The sequence below is a fragment of the Scyliorhinus torazame genome, chromosome 12, assembly GCF_047496885.1.
Source record: "Scyliorhinus torazame isolate Kashiwa2021f chromosome 12, sScyTor2.1, whole genome shotgun sequence".
NCBI lineage: Eukaryota > Metazoa > Chordata > Chondrichthyes > Carcharhiniformes > Scyliorhinidae > Scyliorhinus > Scyliorhinus torazame.
In genome coordinates this window covers 39,038,089-39,059,441 of record NC_092718.1, presented here as the reverse complement: position 1 = coordinate 39,059,441, position 21,353 = coordinate 39,038,089, and the positions used below count along the sequence as shown (strand labels likewise).

General features: G+C 48.9%; 1 protein-coding gene across 1 annotated transcript in view; it reads left to right on the top strand.

The window, feature by feature from the left end:
* The window catches only part of lipca (lipase, hepatic a), a 118,614-nt gene that overhangs the window by 48,530 nt on the left and 48,731 nt on the right, over nucleotides 1–21,353 (top strand). The window contains exons 2-3 of the mRNA XM_072470714.1: nucleotides 17,133–17,308; nucleotides 19,468–19,647. Of these exons, the coding sequence (XP_072326815.1) occupies nucleotides 17,133–17,308; nucleotides 19,468–19,647 (356 nt within the window). The remainder of the gene's footprint in view (nucleotides 1–17,132; nucleotides 17,309–19,467; nucleotides 19,648–21,353) is intronic.

Genomic DNA, 21,353 nt, shown 5'->3' with positions numbered 1-21,353 from the left:
AATTTGAATGTTTATCCAAATTGCTCAATCACCCGCTATAAGACTAAAAATCCTGAATTTTCATCTAAATCCGAGATCCCGAAGCAGCTGTCAGGTACGAATTCCATCTCACAGTCCCATATTTAGAATGGGTTCTCCCAATTACAGGGCGTCGCAGACAAGTCCTGCAGAAAATGGACGTTAAAATGTGCAGCAAATTCTTGGCAGGAACATTCATGGTTATGGGGACAGGGCGCAGATAAAAGTTCTTTGAACCTTTGAACCTTCACCAGACTTGGATACAGAACGTCCAGCTTTGCGAGTCCGGTTTATTCCTCAGTCTGCCAGATATCAGTTGGTCTGACAAGCTCAGGGGTCGCGACCACGGTTCCCTTGGTGGTGATTCTCTGCTCTCAATTATACCACCGGGGTGAGATGCCAAGTGGAATCATAGAATCTCGACAGTGCAGAAGGAGGGCATTCCGCCCATCGGGTCTGCACCGACCTTTCCAAAGTGCACCCCACCTAGGCCCACTGCCCCACCCCCATTCCCACAATCCCGTAGCCTAACCTGGGTTACAGCAATCCACAGTGAGTGCTGTCACCCCCTCCATCATTCCACTGTGGATCGCTGTAACCCTGCTTCAAGTCCCTCCTTCTCACACATAAACTCCAGGTAGCATCAACACACAAACTACAACAAAAAGAAATCTTGCATTTATGAAGTGCCCTTAACATAGCCAAACGGCTCTTGGCCCTTCACAATAAATCCTTCACACAGCAAACACCAAAGTACTAAATGTATGTGTAGGGCTGAGTTTCCATCGGGTGAATATCCAAGACCCGACCACGGGCCGTGTCAGGTTCCGACACTCTGTGCAAGTTAAAAAAAAAATTTTAGAGTATCCCATTCTTTTTTTCCCCAATTACGGGAGAATTTAGTGTGGCCAATCCACCTACCCTGCACACCTTTGGGTTGTGGGGGTGAGACCCACGAACACAGGGGGGAGAATGTGCAAACTCCACTCAGACAGTGACCCGGGGCTGGGATCGAACCCGGATCCTCGGCGCTGTGTGGCAACAGTGCTAACCACTGCACCAGTGTGCCGCCCCTCTCCATGCAACTTTTGACCAATTAGTTAGCACAGTGCGCGCTTGTCGTCCAATTTTCTAAAATATAAATTTATAGTACCCAATTCATTTTTTCCGATTAAGGGGTAATTTAGTGTGGCTAATCCACCTAGCCTGCACATCTTTTGGGTTGTGGGGGCGAAACCCACACAAACACGGGGAGAATGTGCAAACTCCACACGGACAGTGACCCAGAGCCGGGATCGAACCTGGGACCTCGGTGCCATGAGGCCACAGTGCTAACCCACTGCGCCACCGTGCTGCCCATGTGTATTCCAATTTAACACGGTGGGCGGGTCCTGAGGCTGATAACTGTGGACTAATAGGAGGCTGTGGTAATCACCACTGTTGTATATATTAGGAGATGTGTGGTAAGGCCCTGTACTACAGGTATGGGGGTAGTCCCTGCCTGCTGGCTCCGCCCAGTAGGCGGAGTATAAATATGCGTGTTCCCTATACAGCAGCTATTTCGCCAGCTGCTGTAGGAGGCTACACATCTTAGAGTAATAAAGCCTCAGTTGCATTCAACTCTCGTCTCTGTGCAATTGATCGTGCATCAATTTATTACTCAAAGATTTTCAGAATATGGACCCCGGCATCAAGCCGGATCGCCTGCAGCTGGATCCGCAATCAAGCGACGCCAAAAAGGACTTTCAACATTGGCTAGCTTGTTTCGAAGCTTACATCAGGTCTGCACCAGACCCAATCCCGGAAGCTCCGAAGATCCAGATACTCTACTCACGGCTGAGCTCCAACGTCTTTCCTCTTATCCAGGACGTGCTGTCCTATGATGAAGCCATGGCGCTACTGAAAGAGAACTACGCCCAGCAGACGAACACGCTCTTCGCCAGACACGTACTCTCTACTCGCTGTCAACTCCCTGGTGAGTACGTAGAAGATTTCTGGCGTGCTTTAATTCCTCTGGTCAGAGACTGTGACTGTCAGGCCCGTCACGGCCACGGAACATTCGAACCTCCTCATGCGGGACGCCTTCGTTACGGGTATAGGGTCAGACCTCATACGCCAGCGACTTTTAGAGGGGGCCACGCTCGACCTCGCAGCAACAAAAAAACTGGCGCTACCGATGATGGTCGCCTCGCGCAATATTCAGGCCTAAACTCCGGCCGCGCGGCCCACCCCTCCTACACATCATGGACTCCGCAAACGGCCGCCCCACTGGGGGCCTCACCCAGTCAATACGCCTGTGCCACGCGCCAGCCAGCCAACCCCGGGTGCCCCCGATGTTACTTCTGTGGGCAACAGAAACACCCCCGCCAACGCTGCCCGGCCCGCACCGCCCTTTGCAAGGCCTGCGGCAAGAAGGGGCACTTCGCTGCGGTGTGCCAGGTCCGCTCAGTCGCCGCTATTGCCCCGACCCCCCTCGCGTATGGACAATGGGCGCCGTCATCTTCACCTCCCCGGACCACGCGCGGCCAATGGGCACCGCCATCTTCTCCCCCTCAGACCACGTGCGGCCAGTGGGCGCCGCCATCTTTTTCAACCCCCGCCACATGTGGCCCGTGGGCACCGCCATCTTGTCCACCCCAAGATCATCAGGCACCGCCATCTTGTCTTCCCCATGGCACATGGGCACCACCATTATTCCAGGACCCGTGCCCCCCGGGCACCCCATCGTTCGACACCAGCGACGAATAGCCACGACTCGCCTCGGTCACGATCAACCATTCTTGTCTGCACAATCTAGCCACCGCCTCGACAAGTGTGAAGATCGATGGGCACGAGACCTCTTGCCTGCTGGACTCCGGGAGCACCGAAAGCTTCATCCATCCAGATACGGTAAGGCGCTGCTCCCTTGCGGTACACCGCGCCAATCAAAGAATCTCCCTGGCCTCCGGAACCCACTCCGTGGCAATCCGGGGGTACTGTATAGTCACACTCACGGTCCAGGGCGTCAAATTCAGCGGCTTCCGCCTCCACGTCCTCCCCAACCTCTGCGCTGCCCTGCTACTCGGCCTGGACTTCCAGTGTAATCTCCAGAGCCTAACCTTCAAATTCGTCGGGCCCCTACTACCACTTACTGTGTGCGGCCTCGCGATCCTAAAGGTCGACCCACCTTCCCTATTGGCAAACCTAACCCCGGATTGCAAACCCGTCACCACCAGAAGCAGAAGGTACAGCACCCAGGACAGGACCTTCATCAGGTCCGAGGTCCAGCGGCTGCTTCGGGAAGTGAGGCACGATCAATTTGACTGGAGACGAAGTTGAATCCAAACTGAGGCTTTATTAGTATCAGATGTGTGGCCTCCCAAAGCAGCTGGTGAAATGGCTGCGAGCTGGAGGCCACGCATATTTATAACCCGCCTCCTGGGCGGAGCTAGCATGCAGGGGCCACAGGTGAACCTGTAGTGCAGGTTCTACCGTACAACCTCTAATATCAGAACACAATGGTTTACCACATTCACCCCCTGTTAGAATTGAATCCGGTGGGGGTGGTGGATAACTATATGCAATTAGCAATTTTTAATATTTACAGAGCAGTCAAAAAAAATGTCTCTGGTCATCCGGCGGGCTGGTCAGAGGTTCAGCCGGTCCGGCGCCTTGATCGTCCTCTGGGATCGACGAAGTGGTGACAGCGATGTTGGCGCTGTCGTGGTCGAAGTTGACTCTGGGAGTGTGCCGAAATCCTCTTCATCAACGGGGGTGGACAGGGGGAGGACGGACGGTCCTAGTGGGGGTGATGGGGGCAGTGGGGTAGGGGAGGGTGGCGCCGGGAGCGACGGGGGTGGTGTGGGGGTGGAACCTGCTGGTGCCAGGTCCCTGAGGGAGACAGTATCCTGGCGGCCGTCAGGGAACGCCACGTAGGCGTACTGTGGGTTTGCGTGGAGCAGGTGCACCCTTTCCACCAACGGATCCACCTTGTGGAGCCGCACATGTTTACGGAGAAGCACGGTTCCCGGAGCTGTGAGCCAAGTTGGGAGCGATACCCCGGATGTGGACTTCCTGGGGAAGGCAAAAAGACGTTCATGTGGTGCACTGTTAGCAGCAGTGCAGAGTAATGAGCGATTAGAATGTAGTGCGTCAGGGAGGACCTCTTGCCAGCGGGAGGCCGGGAGATTTCTGGACCGCAGGGTCAGCTGGATGGTCCTCCATAACGTCCCATTCTCCCTTTCTACCTGTCCGTTTCCCCGGGGGTTGTAGCTCGTCGTTCTGCTGGAGGCGATACCCCTGCTGAGCAGGAACTGACATAGCACATCACTCATGAATGAGGATCCCGTCACTGTGGATGTAGGCGGGGAAGCCGAACAGAGTGAAGATAGAATGAAGGGCTTTAATGACGGTGGCAGACATCATGTCGGGGTATGGGATGGCGAAGGGACACCGGGAGTATTCATTGATCATACTGAGGAAATATGTGTGACGATCGGAGGAGGGGAGGGGGCCTTTGAAATCCACGCTGAGGCGTTCAAAGGGGCGGGAGGCCTTCACCAGGTGCGCGCGGTCCGGCCGGTAGAAGTGTGGCTTGCACTCCGCACAGACCTAGCAGTCCTTGGTGATCGTCCTTACTTCCTCGACGGAGTAGGGCATATTTTGTGCCTTAATGAAATGGTACAACCATTCTTCTGCTAGCGCTTCCCCCTCTTCTTTCATCTCTTGGTGTATTGCCGAAACCTTGCCCTCCCCGACCCATACACCCGAGATCACCCTGTCTTGAATTTCCTGTGTCGGGAGCAGCGGGAATTCCCTGATCTGTCGCCTCACAAAAGCCCTCACCTGCATATATCTGAATGCATTTCCCGGGGGTAGCTCAAACCTCTCCTCCAGTGCCCCTAGGCTCGCAAATGTCCCATCGATGAACAGGTCCCCCATTCTTCTAATCCCCGCCCAGTGCCAGCCCTGGAACCCCCCCGTCCATCTTCCCCGGGACAAACCGGTGGTTACCCCTGATCGGGGACCACACCGAGGCTCCCACTGCACCCCTGATGTGTGGTAAGGCCCTGTACTACAGGTACGGGGGTAGTCCCTGCCTGCTGGCTCCGCCCAGTAGGTGGAGTATAAATATGTGTGCTCCCTATACAGCAGCCATTTCGCCAACTGCTGTAGGAGGCCACACATCTTAGAGTAATAAAGCCTCAGTTGTATTCAACTCTCGTCTCTGTGCAATTGATCGTGCATCAGAGGCTCTCCAGGATCGAGAGATCAGCAGCCCCATTGTCAGAGATGGGAGCAGGATGGAATGATGGCTCTTAGCAGGATGGAATGCTGGCGTCCTCACACGAAACAACCACCAGGAGGCCTTCTGTTTTAACCTCAGAGTGGGGGCCGCCTGGAAAATTCCAGTCAACATGTGGAGATTGGCATTAATCGGCTCTTTAATTGGTTTAATAGGGTACCCAACAATGCCAAACCTCCTAGAAGGAAATGGTGTGGAAAGTAGATACATGACAGGAGACTGACACGCCAGCTAGTGGCGGAATATTGCTGGCCTTTCTGTCTCTGATGCCAGCTCCCTGATTGTTTAAGAACTGACCCCGCACTGTCAGTGAGGTTGTCTACCAACTGATTCTGCATATCAGGAAAGTATGAGCCTACAGACTTGGAAAATTCTCTCCATTATGTTTGGGGTATGTATTAAGCTGCAGTGTTATACATGGCAATGGATGTTCCAGGTATACATGTTCATCCATTGCCTGAGAGCACTGCTGGCCATGTCACTTGGGGTTGGCAATCTCTAGTCTAGCAGGGCATCACTTACCCCGGTTACCCAGACCAACCTTTCTTGTGAGATTTACAAATATCCATGTTTTTAGATGTTACAGATTGAAACCGAGCCGCCTGAGCAATTAAGGGCGGCACCGTAGCACAGTGGTTAGCACTGTTGCTTCACAGCGCCAAGGTCCCAGGTTCGATTCCCGGCTTGGGTCACTGTCTGTGCGGAGTCTGCACGTTCCCCCCGTGTCTGCGTGGGTTTCCTCCCACAAGTCCGGGTGCTCCGGTTTCCTCCCACAAGTCCCGAAAGACGTGCTGTTAGGTCATTTGGACATTCTGAATTCTCCCTCTGTGTACCTGAAAAGGCGCCGGAATGTGGTGACTTGAGGCTTTTCACAGTAACTTCATTGCAGTGTTAATGTAAGCCTACTTGTGACAATAAAGATTATTATAAATAGGTTTAAAATTACAGCACGTACAAAATTAAAGTTTGGCATTAACATTTCCAATCAATGCACACATTTCCATACTGTCTTTGCTTTTTTGAGAAGAATCCCCTTTGACTTGTGATAGTGACATCTCTGCTGTCACAATCAGCTGGCCACAGGAAAGGACTGGTTATTTGAAAGTAGCCATTCACTCAGCAAGCAAGGTTTCAGGAATGTTTCCCGACAATAGAACAAGCGAGGCACAGTGCACTCCATCTCCTAAGAAATACAGGGGGTTTGCTAAGACGTGCGCACCATTCATCATTAACAGGAGCAATCCCCGTGTGAATCAGAATGCTTCTTGATAATAATGAACATTGATTCACATTGTAGCAAAGATTTACACAGTTATTGGAGAATAATTTACATTGTAAAATCACTGACCTAAGTCACAGGGCGGAGAGAACAAATTAAGGTCAGTGCGAGAGAAGCCACAATGTTTTATCTTGACATTTTTATCAGAACTTGTTGAAATGAAGATGGGCGGTGGTGTCACAGATCACTCAAGGAGTCTGAGTTGCTATGGGAACACGCACTTTTACATGCATGTTGTAGCCTAGAACTAAGGGTAGTGATGGTAGAGGTTCCAAGTTTCTTTCCATCACATGGCTGATAGGGGCTGGTTTAGCACAGTGGGCTAAAGAGCTGGCTTGTAATGCAGAACAATGTCAGCAGCTCAGGTTCAATTCCCGTACCGGCCTCCCCAAACATGCGACTAGGGGCTTTTCACAGTAACTTCATTGAAGCCTACTTGTGACAATAAGCTATTATTATTATTATTATTAGGGAATCTCTCCTGTTCTTAGTGTCCTCCATCAACATGTGTTGGAAGGATTTGCAGGTTGACACACTCAACCTGTTTGGCCGCGTTTTAAGTTCATAAGACAGAGGAGCAGAATTAGGCCATTCAGCCCATCGAGTCTGCTCCGCCATTCAATCATGGCTGATATATTTCTCATCCCCATTCGCTTTGCCTTCTCCCCATAACCCCTGATCCCCTTATTTTTTTTAATAAACATTTTATTGAGGTATTTTTTGGTATTATAACAACAACACAATAAACAATGTACATGAAACTATAAACATAGGGCAAAAGCCATCTCCATCCCTTACAGGTCCCACCTTTATTAACCTCCTACTCTAAGCTAAACTAACCCCTCCCCCCTTCTGCCGACGATTAATTTTCCGCAAAGAAGTCGACGAACGGTTGCCACCTCCGGGCGAACCCGAACAGTGACCCTCTCAAGGCGAACTTGATTTTCTCCAAACAGAGAAAGCTAGCCATGTCCGATAGCCAGGTCTCCGACTTCGGGGGCTTTGAGTCCCTCCAAGCTAATAGCACCGTCTCCGGGCTACCAGGGAAGCAATGGCCAGAACGTCTGCCTCTTTCTCCTCCTGGATTCCCAGGTCTTCCGACACCCCGAAGATCGCCACCTCTGGACTCAGTGCCACCCTTGTTTTTAACACCGTGGACATGACATCTGCAAACTCCTTCCAAAATCCCCTAAGCTTCGGACATGTCCAGAACATGTGGACATGGTTCGCTGGTTCTCCCGCACATTCTGCACACCTGTCTTCCACCCCAAAGAATCTGCTCATCCGGGCCACTGTCATGTGAGCCCGGTGAACAACCTTAAATTGTATCAGGCTGAGCCTGGCACATGTTGCGGACGCGTTGACTCTATTCCACGCGTCCGCCCATAGACCATCCTCTATCTCTCCTCTGATCCCCTTATTAATCAATAACCTATCTATCTCTGTCTTAAAGACACTCAGTGATTTGGCCTCCACAGCCTTCTGCGGCAAGAGTTCCACAGATTCACCAGCACTCTGGCTGAAGACATTCCTCCTCAGGTCAGTTTCAAAGGTTCAGCCCTTCAGTCTGAGGTTGTGTCCTCTGATTCTAGTTTTTCCTACTAGTGGAAACATCCTCTCCACGTCCACTCTATCCAGACCTCTCAGTATGCTGTAAGTTTCAATAAGATCCCCCCTCTTCCTTCTAAATTCACCTTCCTTGTCCATCAAGCCCTGGGGTGGGTCTTGAACGCAGAGCATCCAGCTCAGAGACAGGGACGGTACCCTCTGAGCCATGAGGCCTAAAAGAAGAATGTGTCTATTAAATGGCAGAAGGCCAATTGGTTTTCACCCATGTTACACCTATAGTACATTTCAGGAATAAAAACCAAAACAAAGGTCAAAATATGTTATTAAGTTTAACTCTCCACGAATTCAGGAGATAATTTAATCTAAAATTATTTAAATGTGAAAATGAAACAAAGCGGCTCTTGAACAGAGAGCCATGAGCAATACAATGAATAGACGATTTGTTTTACATCCACACTTGGATTAAACTATCTCTTGAATCCATGGAGAGCCAGTCAGCTAGATCTGACCCACACAGCTAACTATCAGGCACTGTTTGGACAGTCATGTCAATGCGGAGGGGTCAGGGGGTTGATCCATTTCTCTTTGGTACAGCTATATGCAAAATGTTTTCTTTCCCAACTGGTTGTTGAATTATGCGTTCGGGCAGAAATGTTGCAAAATAAGCCACATCTTTCTTTTTTTTTAAATGCTGACGAAAGTCAGAAGTGAGTTTCAGGGCAGATAATTGCGTGCCTCGGGCACAAACTGCGCATTGGGGCAGCCACACCAGCAGAGTGTGCTGTGGTTATGGTGAGCTGCTGGTGTTCCCAAAGGTGGTCAGCACCACTTTCCCCACTTTCTGTTTATAGATATTACTCATTCATCTGGATTGGGAAATAACCAAACGCTTGTTTGCTGTTGTTTTTCCACTTGGGAATTGAAAGATTTCTTACTGTGAGACCTTTCATCTGCTTTATATTTTGGCTTTTTTCTCTCTCCTAATCTTGTTTTAGTTATTTCACATCATGGGTCCTAATTCTTTCCTTCATCTGAGAGAGCAGGCAGTCCTCCAAGAGAACCAACCATTGAATCCTCTATGAGTCCTCCAGATCTACTACTTCCACCCAAATGAGAGGTCAAGAGGCACGTTTGATTCCTGTTCCAACTGAGGTAGGCTTGAGGCCTTCCTCCTCACCTCTGCCCCTGGGAATGGACGGCAAAAGCAGGCCACCGCCGACAAAGAGTGTCAGGAAAGTAGATGGTACTGGATGGAGAATCAGCCGACAATGAGCTAAGGATTTGCCTTTGGGCAGAGTTCTTCCTTCTTCTTGGGCAGTCCCTCAGGGTAAAGGAAGACTTGCTTCCACTCCGGGTTCTGCGGTGGCTGAATAGTCCAATCCTGGATCCACAGACTCTGCCACAAGTTTTGTAAGTGCTGTTTGATGAGGTGGGTGGGTGGGACGCTCTGGGATCTGTGCCCTCTTTCCGTTGTTTATGCTTGGCCTCCGTGTGCTCCACCCTGTGATGCTCGAGGTGATTGGCGCCCCTGCGGATGCCTCTTCTCCAGTTTGTGTGTTCTAAGGCAAGCACTTCCCACGTGTCGATGGGGATGTTGCATTTATATAGGGAGGCTTTCAGAGTGGCCTTGTAGCGTTTCCTCTGCCCTCTTAGTGATCACTTGCCATTGCGGAACTTGGAGTAGAGCACTAGTAAGTCGTGTATCAGACACGCCAACAATGTGGTCCACACATCCCAGCTGGTCGAGCGTGACCAGTGCCTGGATACTAGGGAGATTGACCTGGGAGAAGACGCTCACATTGGTACATTGTACAGTACAGAACAGTAAGATTATTTACATCAGTTTTGTACAAGACATCACAAAGAGCCAGGAATAATTATAAGGTTTCACGGTGACACTGCTAACATTTATCTGAATTTCTGAATGTTGCGGCATTTAAGTACTTAGAGCAGAAATAAATAAAGGTTAGGAGGAATAATCTCATCAAACCATTTGTAAACAGTGCGAGACATTTAATATCATCTAAAGCCTGAAGTGAGATTATTCCATTGGAGTTGCATGCATTTTCCATTATTTTTGGAAAGCACAGTGGAATATTTGGTTCTGCGGCAGGGTTTTGTTGCGATTTGCGTGCTTGTGCCATCACATCAATGAATGATGATGCCCCTCAGTCAAGGTTCAGTTTGTGCAATAATCACCATGAGGATATCAAGCACAGGTTTCATCTTCCACGGGTCGGTGGTTCTGCCGCCCATGAACAATCACCTTTCACAATGCGACTATATCAGTGTCAGTGTGAAGCTTTTATATTTGATGCTGGGCTCCGGGATATTAACTGCATGTGGTTTCCCTGACTGCCAGCATGGGTGCCGCATTTAGTATCTTACACTGGGCCATTCGGATGAACTCACAAGTCGGAGGTCGTCCAGGAAGCGAGAGCGGTTTCAGCATGTTCCGAGCAGGGACAACCAACCAGCCGCATCTTCCTGAATTTCACCAAGGATCAACATGTCAGGAAGCTGCAGCTGAGCGGAGAGGGAATTGTTAATGTGTGTGGCCTGCTTGAAGCAAACTGATAGTAGCACGGGAGTACTTGTGACAGTTAAAGTGACCTTGAGATTTAATAGCGTTATCTCAGGTCGCAGCATTACAATTCCTGCTGAGACCGATAACTTCTAAAAAAATAAATTCAAATTCCAGTTGACTGACTGAAATGGTGACGAAACAAGTTCTCCAATTTTAAATTTTTAGGAAAACCAGCAATACAATCCTACAATGGCTTCCTCTGGACCTCGCAAAGCCAATCTCCATGGCCATGTGAATCACATGGGCATTGTATCCAGGTAGAATTGCTAATTAGCTCCAGAACCCAACTCATTTATATCTAGAAATTAAAGGGACAGTTTAAGGTAGAACCATTCACAAGACCTTACATTCCTAACATCTCCCAGTGACTTGGGGACTAACAGTTTATCCGCTGTCAGCATGGTTACATGGGTCATTGTTTGTCAGTGTGAATATCTTGCACATCCTTCCCAGTAAATCAACCTGATGAAGAGTCAAACAGACTCCAAACATTAGGTCTGTTCTCTCTCCACAGATGCTGTCAGGCCCGCTGAGATTTTCCAGCATTTTCTGATTTTGAAAACAACCTGGGTCCCGCTTTAACCTTTAACAATCAGCACATCCTGTCTTGGTGTCAGAAAACGTCAGAGCAGGTCGCATGATACCTAACATTCATTCATCTTACCTAAATTAAAGACACAGTCAGTCCAAAACATAACAAAACATAGCAAACTTCTTACTTGTAACAACAGTCATAGAACATACAATACAGAAGGAGGCCATTCGGCCTATCGAGTCTGCACCGACCCACTTAAGCCCTCACTTCCATCCTATCCCCCTAACCCAATAAGCCCCCTAACCTTTTTGGACACTAAGGGCAATTTAGCATGGCCAATCCACCTAACCAGCCTGTCTTTGGACTGTGGGAGGAAATCGGAGCACCCGGAGGAAACCCACGCAGACACGGGGAGAGTGTGCAGACTCCGCACAGACAGTGACCCAGCAGGGAATCAAACCTGGGACCCTGGCGCTGTGAAGCCACAGTGCTAACCACTATGCAGGCTGGTTTAGCACAGTGGGCTAAACAGCTGGCTTGTAATGCAGAACAAGGCCAGCAGTGCGGTTTCAATTCCTGTACCGGGAACGGGCGCCGGAATGTGGCGACTAGGGGCTTTTCACAGTAACTTCATTGAAGCCTACTTGTGACAATAAGCGATTATTTTTATTATTATTACCGTGCTGCCTTCTGCCTGCCTGCTATCAATCAGTTTACTGTGTGTCACATAGATGTCTCTCTCTCTGGCACTGAACCCAAGCAGCAGGGGAGAGAGACCTGCTGCCATTATGCAAAGCTATGAAATGGTCCAGATGTAGCAACCACTTGGGAACCATTTGCCTATTGCTGGACACTGCGTGCCTGCCAGCCCTAATACAAATTCCTTCCAGCTGCCACCCTCATTGATGCTCATAGTCATTCCAGGGGAGTGGAAATCAACCGTGACTCTTTCCTAATGGGGTTTACTCCTTTGCCAGCAGTTTCTGCATTTATAAGAGATCATTCCCACTACGCCAGCTTTGCTGTCCCATGTTCTCTGGCAGAATGCAGCGCATGTAATTGCTGTCATGTGAGAGTACCTTTAAGAAATGGGTGTTTATGAATGGGTGTGTATATAAATATCTGTAGTGAGAGTACCTTTAAGAACTACTGCAGTGATGTCAGAGAGTGGGTGGAGCTGGGCTATCTGTCAGCTTTTTACTTTCGTTTTAGGCTGTTTGTTGCAGGGTGTGTTTTAGTTTCGTTTTCAGAGCTGACTAGCTGCAGTCACAGCCAGAAGGTGTACTAGAGTCTCTCTCTGTAATCTAAAGACTAAATCGATCCTTTCGTGATTTAAAACTAAGAACAGTAGTGACTTTAACCTGATGTGTTACTGGTAAAAGGTGTTTTAAGTCTTATGGATGCTAAAAGGAAAGCTTAAAGGATTACTTAGTGTTGTATTTTTTGGGGGTTGTATTTGAATTGATGGTTGCTAAGATGTTAACTTGAGTTCATAGAATAAACATTGTTTTGCTTTAAAAAATACTTTTCCATTTCTGCTGTACCACACCTGTAGAGTGGGCCGTGTGCTCCCCATACCACAATCTATTAAAAGTTGTGGGTCAGGTGAACTCCATGATACACTTTGGGGTTCTCTAAACCCTGGCCCATAACACTGCCCATGAATGATTGTGCCAATTATTCTGCAGCCGCCTCCAACTCTTGCTGGTGTTCTCGATTGGCAGACGTACCATCCATTTCTGAACAGGCTTACTGGGTGGGGAAGCTTGGCCAGTGACTACACTGAACCGTGACACAGCTATATGGCCTCCTGGTATCAATAACACTTTCTCATTCTGCCCTTTACTCCTTTTCTCATTATGTATGTCTCCTGGTTTACCGTGAGAACTTCGACCCTCCAGAGTGGGTGCCCTTGTATCGACCGTGGAAGGAGTGGTGATGATACACAAGTTGCTGTTGGTCCTTTTATTGTCACAAGTCAGCTTACATTACCACTGCAATGAAGTTACTGTGAAAAGCCCCTAGTCGCCACATTCCGGTGCCTGTTTGGGTACACGGAGGGAGAATTCAGAATGTCCAATTCACCTAACAACACGGGCTGGATTCTCTGTCCCGCTGCGCCACATTTCTGTTTCACCCCACCGGTGAGATGCTCCGTCACGCCGGCTGGTCAATGGGGTTTCCCTTTGTGGGGCTGCCCCACACCGTCGGGAAACCCCCAGGCTGCCGGCAAAACGGAGCATCCCACCGGTGGATAATCCAGCGTTACGTCTTTCGGGACTTGTGGGAGGAAACCGGAGCAGCCGGAGGAAACCCACGCAGACACAGGGGAGAACGTGCAGACTCCACACAGACAGTGACCCAAGCCGGGAATCGAACCCGGCACCCTGGCGCTGTGAAGCGACAGTGCTAACCACTGTGCTATCGTGCCGCTCTAGTGGAAGACTACAGTGATACTGCTCCCCCCCGCACCAAATAATAGCCATTCCACTGTGTTTGATAATATTAGCTTAAGTCTGTTGAACAGTATGACATGTTAGTGCAGCCAGTGTACAATCAACATGATACACTCACAAACAATTGATCTTGGCAAGAGGTATAGAATTGTAAATAAAAAAAAGTACAAGGTATTTGAAGTTCTCAGTGCTCCAGTTGGGTTTTTTGAGTGGGTAAGGCCCACAGTCATCTTGATAATTACAACGTACTGGATTGTTTGACATCTGGGTCGAGGACATGGTGTGTTAACAACTTGCTTGTAAGCAAAAGGTAACCGCTGCTTTCTATTAGTATGCAGCCTCACTGGTTACATTTGTCTAATCGCTGTTACGTAAGTGTCTCTGACAATTATTTGCCTTTGCCAATGCCTAAACAGCAGGTCTCACCTATTTAGCATTAGAGGTAAGTCAGCAGAATCCGCCTCCAACAAATGACAGAGCTTTAGCTGAGAGGTTAGTTGGCTCTGGACTTTGGGCTCAAACCCAATTCTATCTGTGAGCAGCTGGGTCAGAAGGACAGCACAGGCAGAGGCCATGGAATGGGCCTCCTTGTACCATCAGGGCATCAGCTGGATAATGGGTATGGAGTTAGAGAATGGGAACAAGAAGAAAACTAAGCCATTCAGCCCATCATGTCTGTCTGCACCTCTGCAAGAGCAACACAGCTAGTCCCACTCTCCCACCTTTTCCCTGCAGCCCTGCAATATTTATCTCTTGGGATAATTTTCCAGGGTTTTTAAACAGCCATGATAGAATTGGCCTCCATTACACTGTAAGGCAGTATATTCTGTATGACCGATCCAGTGTCTTAACTGCCTCCTCCTTCACTATGGCCAGGATTTTATGACATAATCCGCTCAGCGGGATATTACAGCCCTGCCAATGTCAACGGCAATTTAAATGGCTGGCCGCATCCACTAGGGGAATACACGTCATGTCACGTGAGAACAGTACTTGGGAACACTACCTGGAACACCACCGTGTGAAATTTTCCTTCCAACACACACACTGTCCTGACTTGGAAATATATCTCACTGTTGCGGGATGAAAATTCTGGAATTTAATCATAGAATCATAGAATTTACACCGCAGAAGGAGGCCATTCGGCCCATCGGCTTTGCACCGGCCCTTGGAAAGAGCACCCTACTTAAGCCACGTCTCCACCCTATCTGCATAACCCAACCTAACCTTTTGGACACTAAGGGGCAATTTAGCACGGCCAATCCACTAACCTGCAAATCTTTGGAGTGTGGGAGGAAACCGGAGCTCCCGGAGGAAACCCATGCAGACACGGGGAGAACGTGCAAACTCCACATAGACAGTGACCCAAGCCGGAATTGAACCCGGAGCGGTGAGGCAGCAGTGCTAACCACTGTGCCGCCCTAACAGCACTGTGGGTGCACCTACACCACACAGACTGCAGCGGTTCAAGAAGGCAGCTCACCACCACCTTCTCAAGGGCAATTCGGGAGAGGCAACAAATGCTGGCCTTGCCATCGATGTTCATGCCCCATGGAAAAATAAAAACAAATAATAATACCGCCGTACCTCATCAGTTCCCTTAACTGGCCGCCCGCCATTGCCGGGTGAGTTGCTGTTCCTGCTGTGAAAAGGCCAGAATACGTTGAGGAGGCAACCCGACCCTTTCATCTCTGCCTTTCTCCCTCGCCTTCAAATCCACCTCCACAGCACTGGGAGAATTCCAGCCTGAGCATCAGGAGCAATAATTGAACCAAACTAATCAATTTCTTATTAATTACAGTGCTTGGCAGACAATTTTAAAAACTTAACTCACTAGCATTTTAATCACTTTTTAAACTCAGTGGGCTTGATTCTCCATTTCTGAGGCTATGACACCGCGGTGGCGGGGGAACGGAGGCGTTTTACACCCAAAACTTTTGCGTAAAATAGCCACCGATCCTCTGTTTGGCTGGGGGCTAGTAGGCAGCGTAGAGCACCCGGCTCTAGCTGCCAAAACGGCCAGAGGATTGCCGGGTCCGTGGCCGCGCATGCGTACGGCGGCGGCTTGCAGCGGCCGCGCTGCGTAACATGGCGCAGGCCGCGCGCGGACTCGGCCAGCGGAATAGAGCCCCCACCCCCCCCCCCTTTGGCCGGCTGGCGTGCCCCGGACCGCCCCCAACAGTGCCCCCAGCCCCTGGCAAAGTCCCCCCTGCCCGCGGATCGCCCTCCCCCGCTTTGGAGGGGGCGGAACATTGCGATTCGGTCGTGAAGGGGGTTTCTCCAGCTGACCACAATTGCGGCGGCGGCGGCCGGTAAATCCCGCCCAGCGCCTTTTGCAGAATTTGTGTGATCGCACACTTTGTTCAAAAATACAACCCTCACGTGTAATTTTCTTCTCACAGAGTTTAGGAGAATTAAAAGGACGACATCACTTTCAGCGAGCTAAATTAGTTTCACTGGGAGGTCCTGTAGCTCAGTGGTAATGTCCCTCTGGGCCAGAAGCTCTGGGTTCAAGTCCCACTCCAGGACTTGATGGACACAGAAGGTTCACTCATAATGTGGCCAAACAGGTTGGTTATCAGCCTCTGAATCCTCCCAATATGGCTGAGGGCAGGTGGTCAGAGTGGGAGAGTCTCCGGGTCAGCCATATATCAGAAGGCAACTTCAAACCACTGCACTACTTTGCCAAACATAACCATGGAACAATCCAATGAAAGCTTTTTAAAATAAATTTACAGTGCCCAATTATTTTTTTCCAATTAAGGTGCAATGTAGCGTGACCAATCCACGTTGTGGGGGGTGAGACCCACACAGACACAGGGAGAATGTGCAAGCTGCACAGGGGCAGTGACCCGGGGCCGGGATCGAATCCGGGAGGCAGCAGTGCTAACCACTGCACCACCTTGCCGCCCCAATCTAATGAAAGTTAATGATCGCCAACTCCCTCTTAGGGCCTGGTACCTGAAGGAGGAGGAGATCTGTGTCATTCAAGATGCTGGCCGAAATCTTCCAGCCGTTCACGCCGGTGGGATCTTCCAGTGCCACTGACAGTGCACCCCGCCGCGGGATTCCCGGCAGCGAAGGCATCATTCAAAGGGAATCCCCGTTGATAACGACGGGACCAGAAGATGCCGCTGCCGGCGAGTGATGGGCCATCTCCCTCTGCCGAGAGACACGTGGCCAGTTGCGCAGGAAGTCCTGTCCATTGTCATTAATATGTTCAACTGTCCATGTACAGGCCCTTGGTCCAAACAAAAATTAAAGTTTAAACAGAAGTAAAGGAATATTACTGCTTCTTTATAACTGCTCATTTATGAAACTACATTGTGAAGTTTGAGACCATCCTTATTGTTAATATTTGAGATGAATCTATAATGACCCTGATGTTGTTTCATACCCAACAGATGATACCTCCGTTGGCAGAAGAAAAGCACAAGCAGAATCCATCAAATATTGCCTGTTCAAGGGACCCTCGCCCAACAAGGAGATTTGCTGCTTTACCCCTAACAAGGCTGTGACCTTGGAGACCTGTGGCTTCAACACTTCACACCCTTTAGTGGCAATTGTTCATGGATGGACGGTACTCCCGCTTTGTTCCATTAGTAATAACCTTCTCTGTGGGCTGGATGAAATGAGTTCGATCAGGAGCCACAACTGCACTTTCCCACCTTATCCCAATAACCTTTGATTCCCATTCTGATCAAAAATCTGCCGTCATACTTAACAACCCAACCTCCAGAGCCCTCTGTGATGAAGAATTCCACAGATTCACCACCCTCTGAGAGAAGAAATTCCTCCTCATCTCTGTCTGAAATGGGTGACCCCTTAATCTGAGATTATGTCTGTTTTGTTATGCTCTTGACGTAGCATAAGCTGCTTCCTTGATGTGCACTCTGACAAAGGAAGGTTCAGACTTGGAGACAGCTTTAACACGTTTATTAAACTGTTAACGATTCTCCCACTTGGATTCGACACTACCGTTAATCCTGCTATAGCTACTCAGACTGACGAACCAGTCTGCTACAATCCACGTAGTGGGAGTGATGTTCAATCAACCCTGTGTCTGTACTCACTGAGAGTCTCCACTGGAAAGAAGAAGATCATGTGTGCTGTGTCCTTTTATATGGGTTGGTGTAATGCCCTCCTGTGGTAGTCTCACCTCTGTGTGCATCATGACTGCCCATTGGTCATGTCCTATCTTACTGACCGATTGGTTGACTGTCTGTGTGTCATGTTTCTGGTGCTCCCTCTAGGGTCTAGCTAGGTGTAGTGTATGTACATTAACCCTTTGTGTACCTACAGAGATGTATATCACCACAATGTCCTCTGGTCCTAGACTCTCCCAAAAGGGGAAACAATCTCTCAGCATCTACCCTGTCAAGCCTCCTGAGAATCTTATATGGCTCAATAAGGTCGCCTTGTCTTTTTCAAAACTGCAATGAGTGCAGGCTCAAACTACTCAACCTCTTCTTATAAGAAAATCCCTTCATTCCCAGGATCAACCCAGTGATCCTTCTCTGGACTATCTCCAATGCCAGTATGTCTTTCCTTAGATAAGGGGACCAAAACTGTTTACACTATTAAAGGTGTAGTCTAACGAATGCCTTAATAATAATAATCTTTATTTCACAAGTTTAGGCTTACATTAACACTGCTATGAAGTTACTGTGAAAAGCCCCAAGTCCCCACATTCCGGCGCCTGTTCAGGTACAGAGGGAGAATTCAGAATATCCTTTCAGGGCGGCACGGTAGCACAGTGGTTAGCACTGTTGTTTCACAACGCCAGGGTCCAGGGTTTGATTCCCGGCTTGGGTCACTGTCTGTGCGGAGTCTGCACGTTCTCCCCGTGTCTCCATCGGTTTTCCCCGGGTGCTCCGGCTTCCTCCCACAAGTCCCGAAAGACGTGCTTGTTAGGTGAATTGGACATCCTGAATTCTCCCTCGGTGTACCTGAACAGGAGCCGGAGTGTGGCGACTAGGGGATTTTCACAGTAACTTCATTGCCGTGTTCATGTAAGCCTACTTGTGACAATAATGAAGGTTATTATTATTATTGTATAGTTTTAGTCTATCTGATCTAATCTGATTAATCTAATCTATCTGATTAATGTAGTTTGTTGCTCACATTCCATAAATGAACATTGAAATCTTGAGTGAAACAAGGTGCTGAAGATATGCACACAGTAAGTACATGAATATATGCCGATAGAGTGAGATGAAGTTGGGGCAACACGGTGGTGCAGTGGTTAGCACTGCTGCCTCACAGCCCCGAGGTCCCACGTTCGATCCCAGCTCTGGTTCACTGTCTGTGTGGAGTTTGCCCATTCCCCCTGTGTTTGCGTGGGTCTCACCCCCACAACCCAAAATTGTGCAGGGTAGGCGAATTGGCCACACTAAATTGCCCCTTAATTGGAAAAAAGGAATTGGGTACTCTAAACTTTTTTTTTAAAGAATGAGATTAAATGAAAAATGAAATGAAAATCGCTTATTGTCACAAGCAGGCTTCAAATGAAGTTACTGTGAAAAGTCCCTAGTCGCCACATTCCGGCGCCTGTTCGGGGAGGCTGGTACGGAGTAATAGGGTAGGAGGAGCAGGATAGACTAGTGGGGCAGAATGGTCTGTTTCCACAAAAAGAAAGGATAGGTTAATTTTTTGGAAAATGACACCTATTTGTGGCACAATGAACACCACATTTGGCCAAGAAAGTTCCCGGTTTTTCCTTACTCTTGATCTTTTCAGCTCGATGGAATGTACGAAAGTTGGATCTGGAAGATGGCGGCCGCACTGAAAGTCAGACGAAAAAACATCAATGTGCTCGTGATCGATTGGCTGACACTAGCCCATCAACATTATCCAATAGCAGTGAAGAACACTCGAATAGTTGGTCAGGAGATTGCAAATTTATTGGACTGGCTGGAGGTAAAACTGCGACATTGAGCCTTCTAATAGTTCCTTGCCACGGTTGTTGTTTATTTTTGATGTCATATTCTTCACTCTGTGCTGAGGACAATGCATCAGGTCCACCACCCTGTGGCTGGAGACTTCCAACTGTGTAAAACTGAACAAGTGCAGTATTGTCCAATTAAGGACAAGCAAGCGAGCAGCAGGGACAAGCTCCCAGAGCCACTTAGATTTTCACAGGCTGGAGAGGTAAAGACACGCAAAGAAATACGACCATACTTAGTGGGGTTAATTAATCCAATTACCAGTTATTGTGGAGCTTTTCAATTTGATGCTCCCTGTCAGTAGCTGGGCTGCTCAACAATCAATAAAGGATTAGGGGAAGAATTGACTTTCCAATATCAATGAATCTACAGGCCAAAGGGTTTCTAGTAGCAGTCCAGTCGATACAAATGATGGAGAAATGTATTCACTGTAATGCAGAGAGGAATGAATTGATAAGGCAGACTGAGATATGAGAACTAGACACTCACAAAACCCAAATTGAAGAGAAAGGGGCATTACTGATGGTTTGAAATTATTTCTGCCTTGTTTTCACAACTACCCTTTTCTGCTTCCTAACCTTTCCTGTCCATTTGAATGGGCCTTTCGAATAATATTCTTCGCTTTCTTTTTAATCCTTTAATTGCTTTCCTTCTCTATTTTTCCCCACTAATATATAATCCTTTCTTCCATTTCCTTTTTAACCCCGCCCTGTGTTTTATTTTATTATTTCAGTTTCTATATTCTTTCCCTCCTGTGACTTTTGGCCTCAGCTTTTCTTTATTCCGCTTTGTCCTCCCCATCCTTTACTCCAGTTCTTTTCTCCGCGTCACTCCTTTTCTTGAATTTGGGCAGGAAACTATGCTTCAAAAGTACTTCATTGGCTGTCAAGCGCTCGACATCCCCGAGGTTGTGAAAGGCGCCGTATAAATGCAGGTCTTTTTTTTTCTCTCATTTTTTTGTTTGTCAGTTTGTAATTTCAGTGAACTTGTTTCACATCCTGCTCTGCTTCTATTTCTGAATTTCCTCTCTTGAGGCTGGATTTCCATATCCTCTTTTCTCCTCACCTCACTGATGCTGTACACCTGCCTTCCACTTACACCCAGTGTGCACCATGAGCTGGATTCTCCGGTCGCTGACGCCGAAATCACGTTCGGCGACGGGCCAGAGAATCCAAATTCCCGACAGAATCGGGGGTGGGGCCGCTTCCCCGCCAAAGCGGCGTATTCGCAGAGTATCCACAGCCTCAGGCCTTTGCCTACGCTCTACGCTGCCTTCCTGCTAGCGGGCAGCAAAACGGGGAATCGGTGGCCGTTTTGCGCCAGTTTTCCTGAGGCCGAGGCCAGCACGGTGGCGCAGTGGTTACAACTGCAGCCTCACGACGCCGAGGTCCCAGGTTCGATCCCGGCTCTGGGTCACTGTCCGTGTGGAGTTTGCACATTCTCCCCGTGTCTGCGTGGGTTTCGCCCCCACAACCCAAATGATATGCAGGGTAGGTGAATTGGCCACGCTAAATTGGCCCTTAATTGGAAAAAATGAATTGGGTACTCTAAATTTCATTTTTAAAGCAAGTTTTCCTGGGGCCACCGATACCCAGTTTTGCTGGGGGCTGGCAGGAAAGCAGCGTAGAGCGCCCGGCTCTAGCTGCCGATACTGCCCGGAGAATTGCCGAATCACTGATG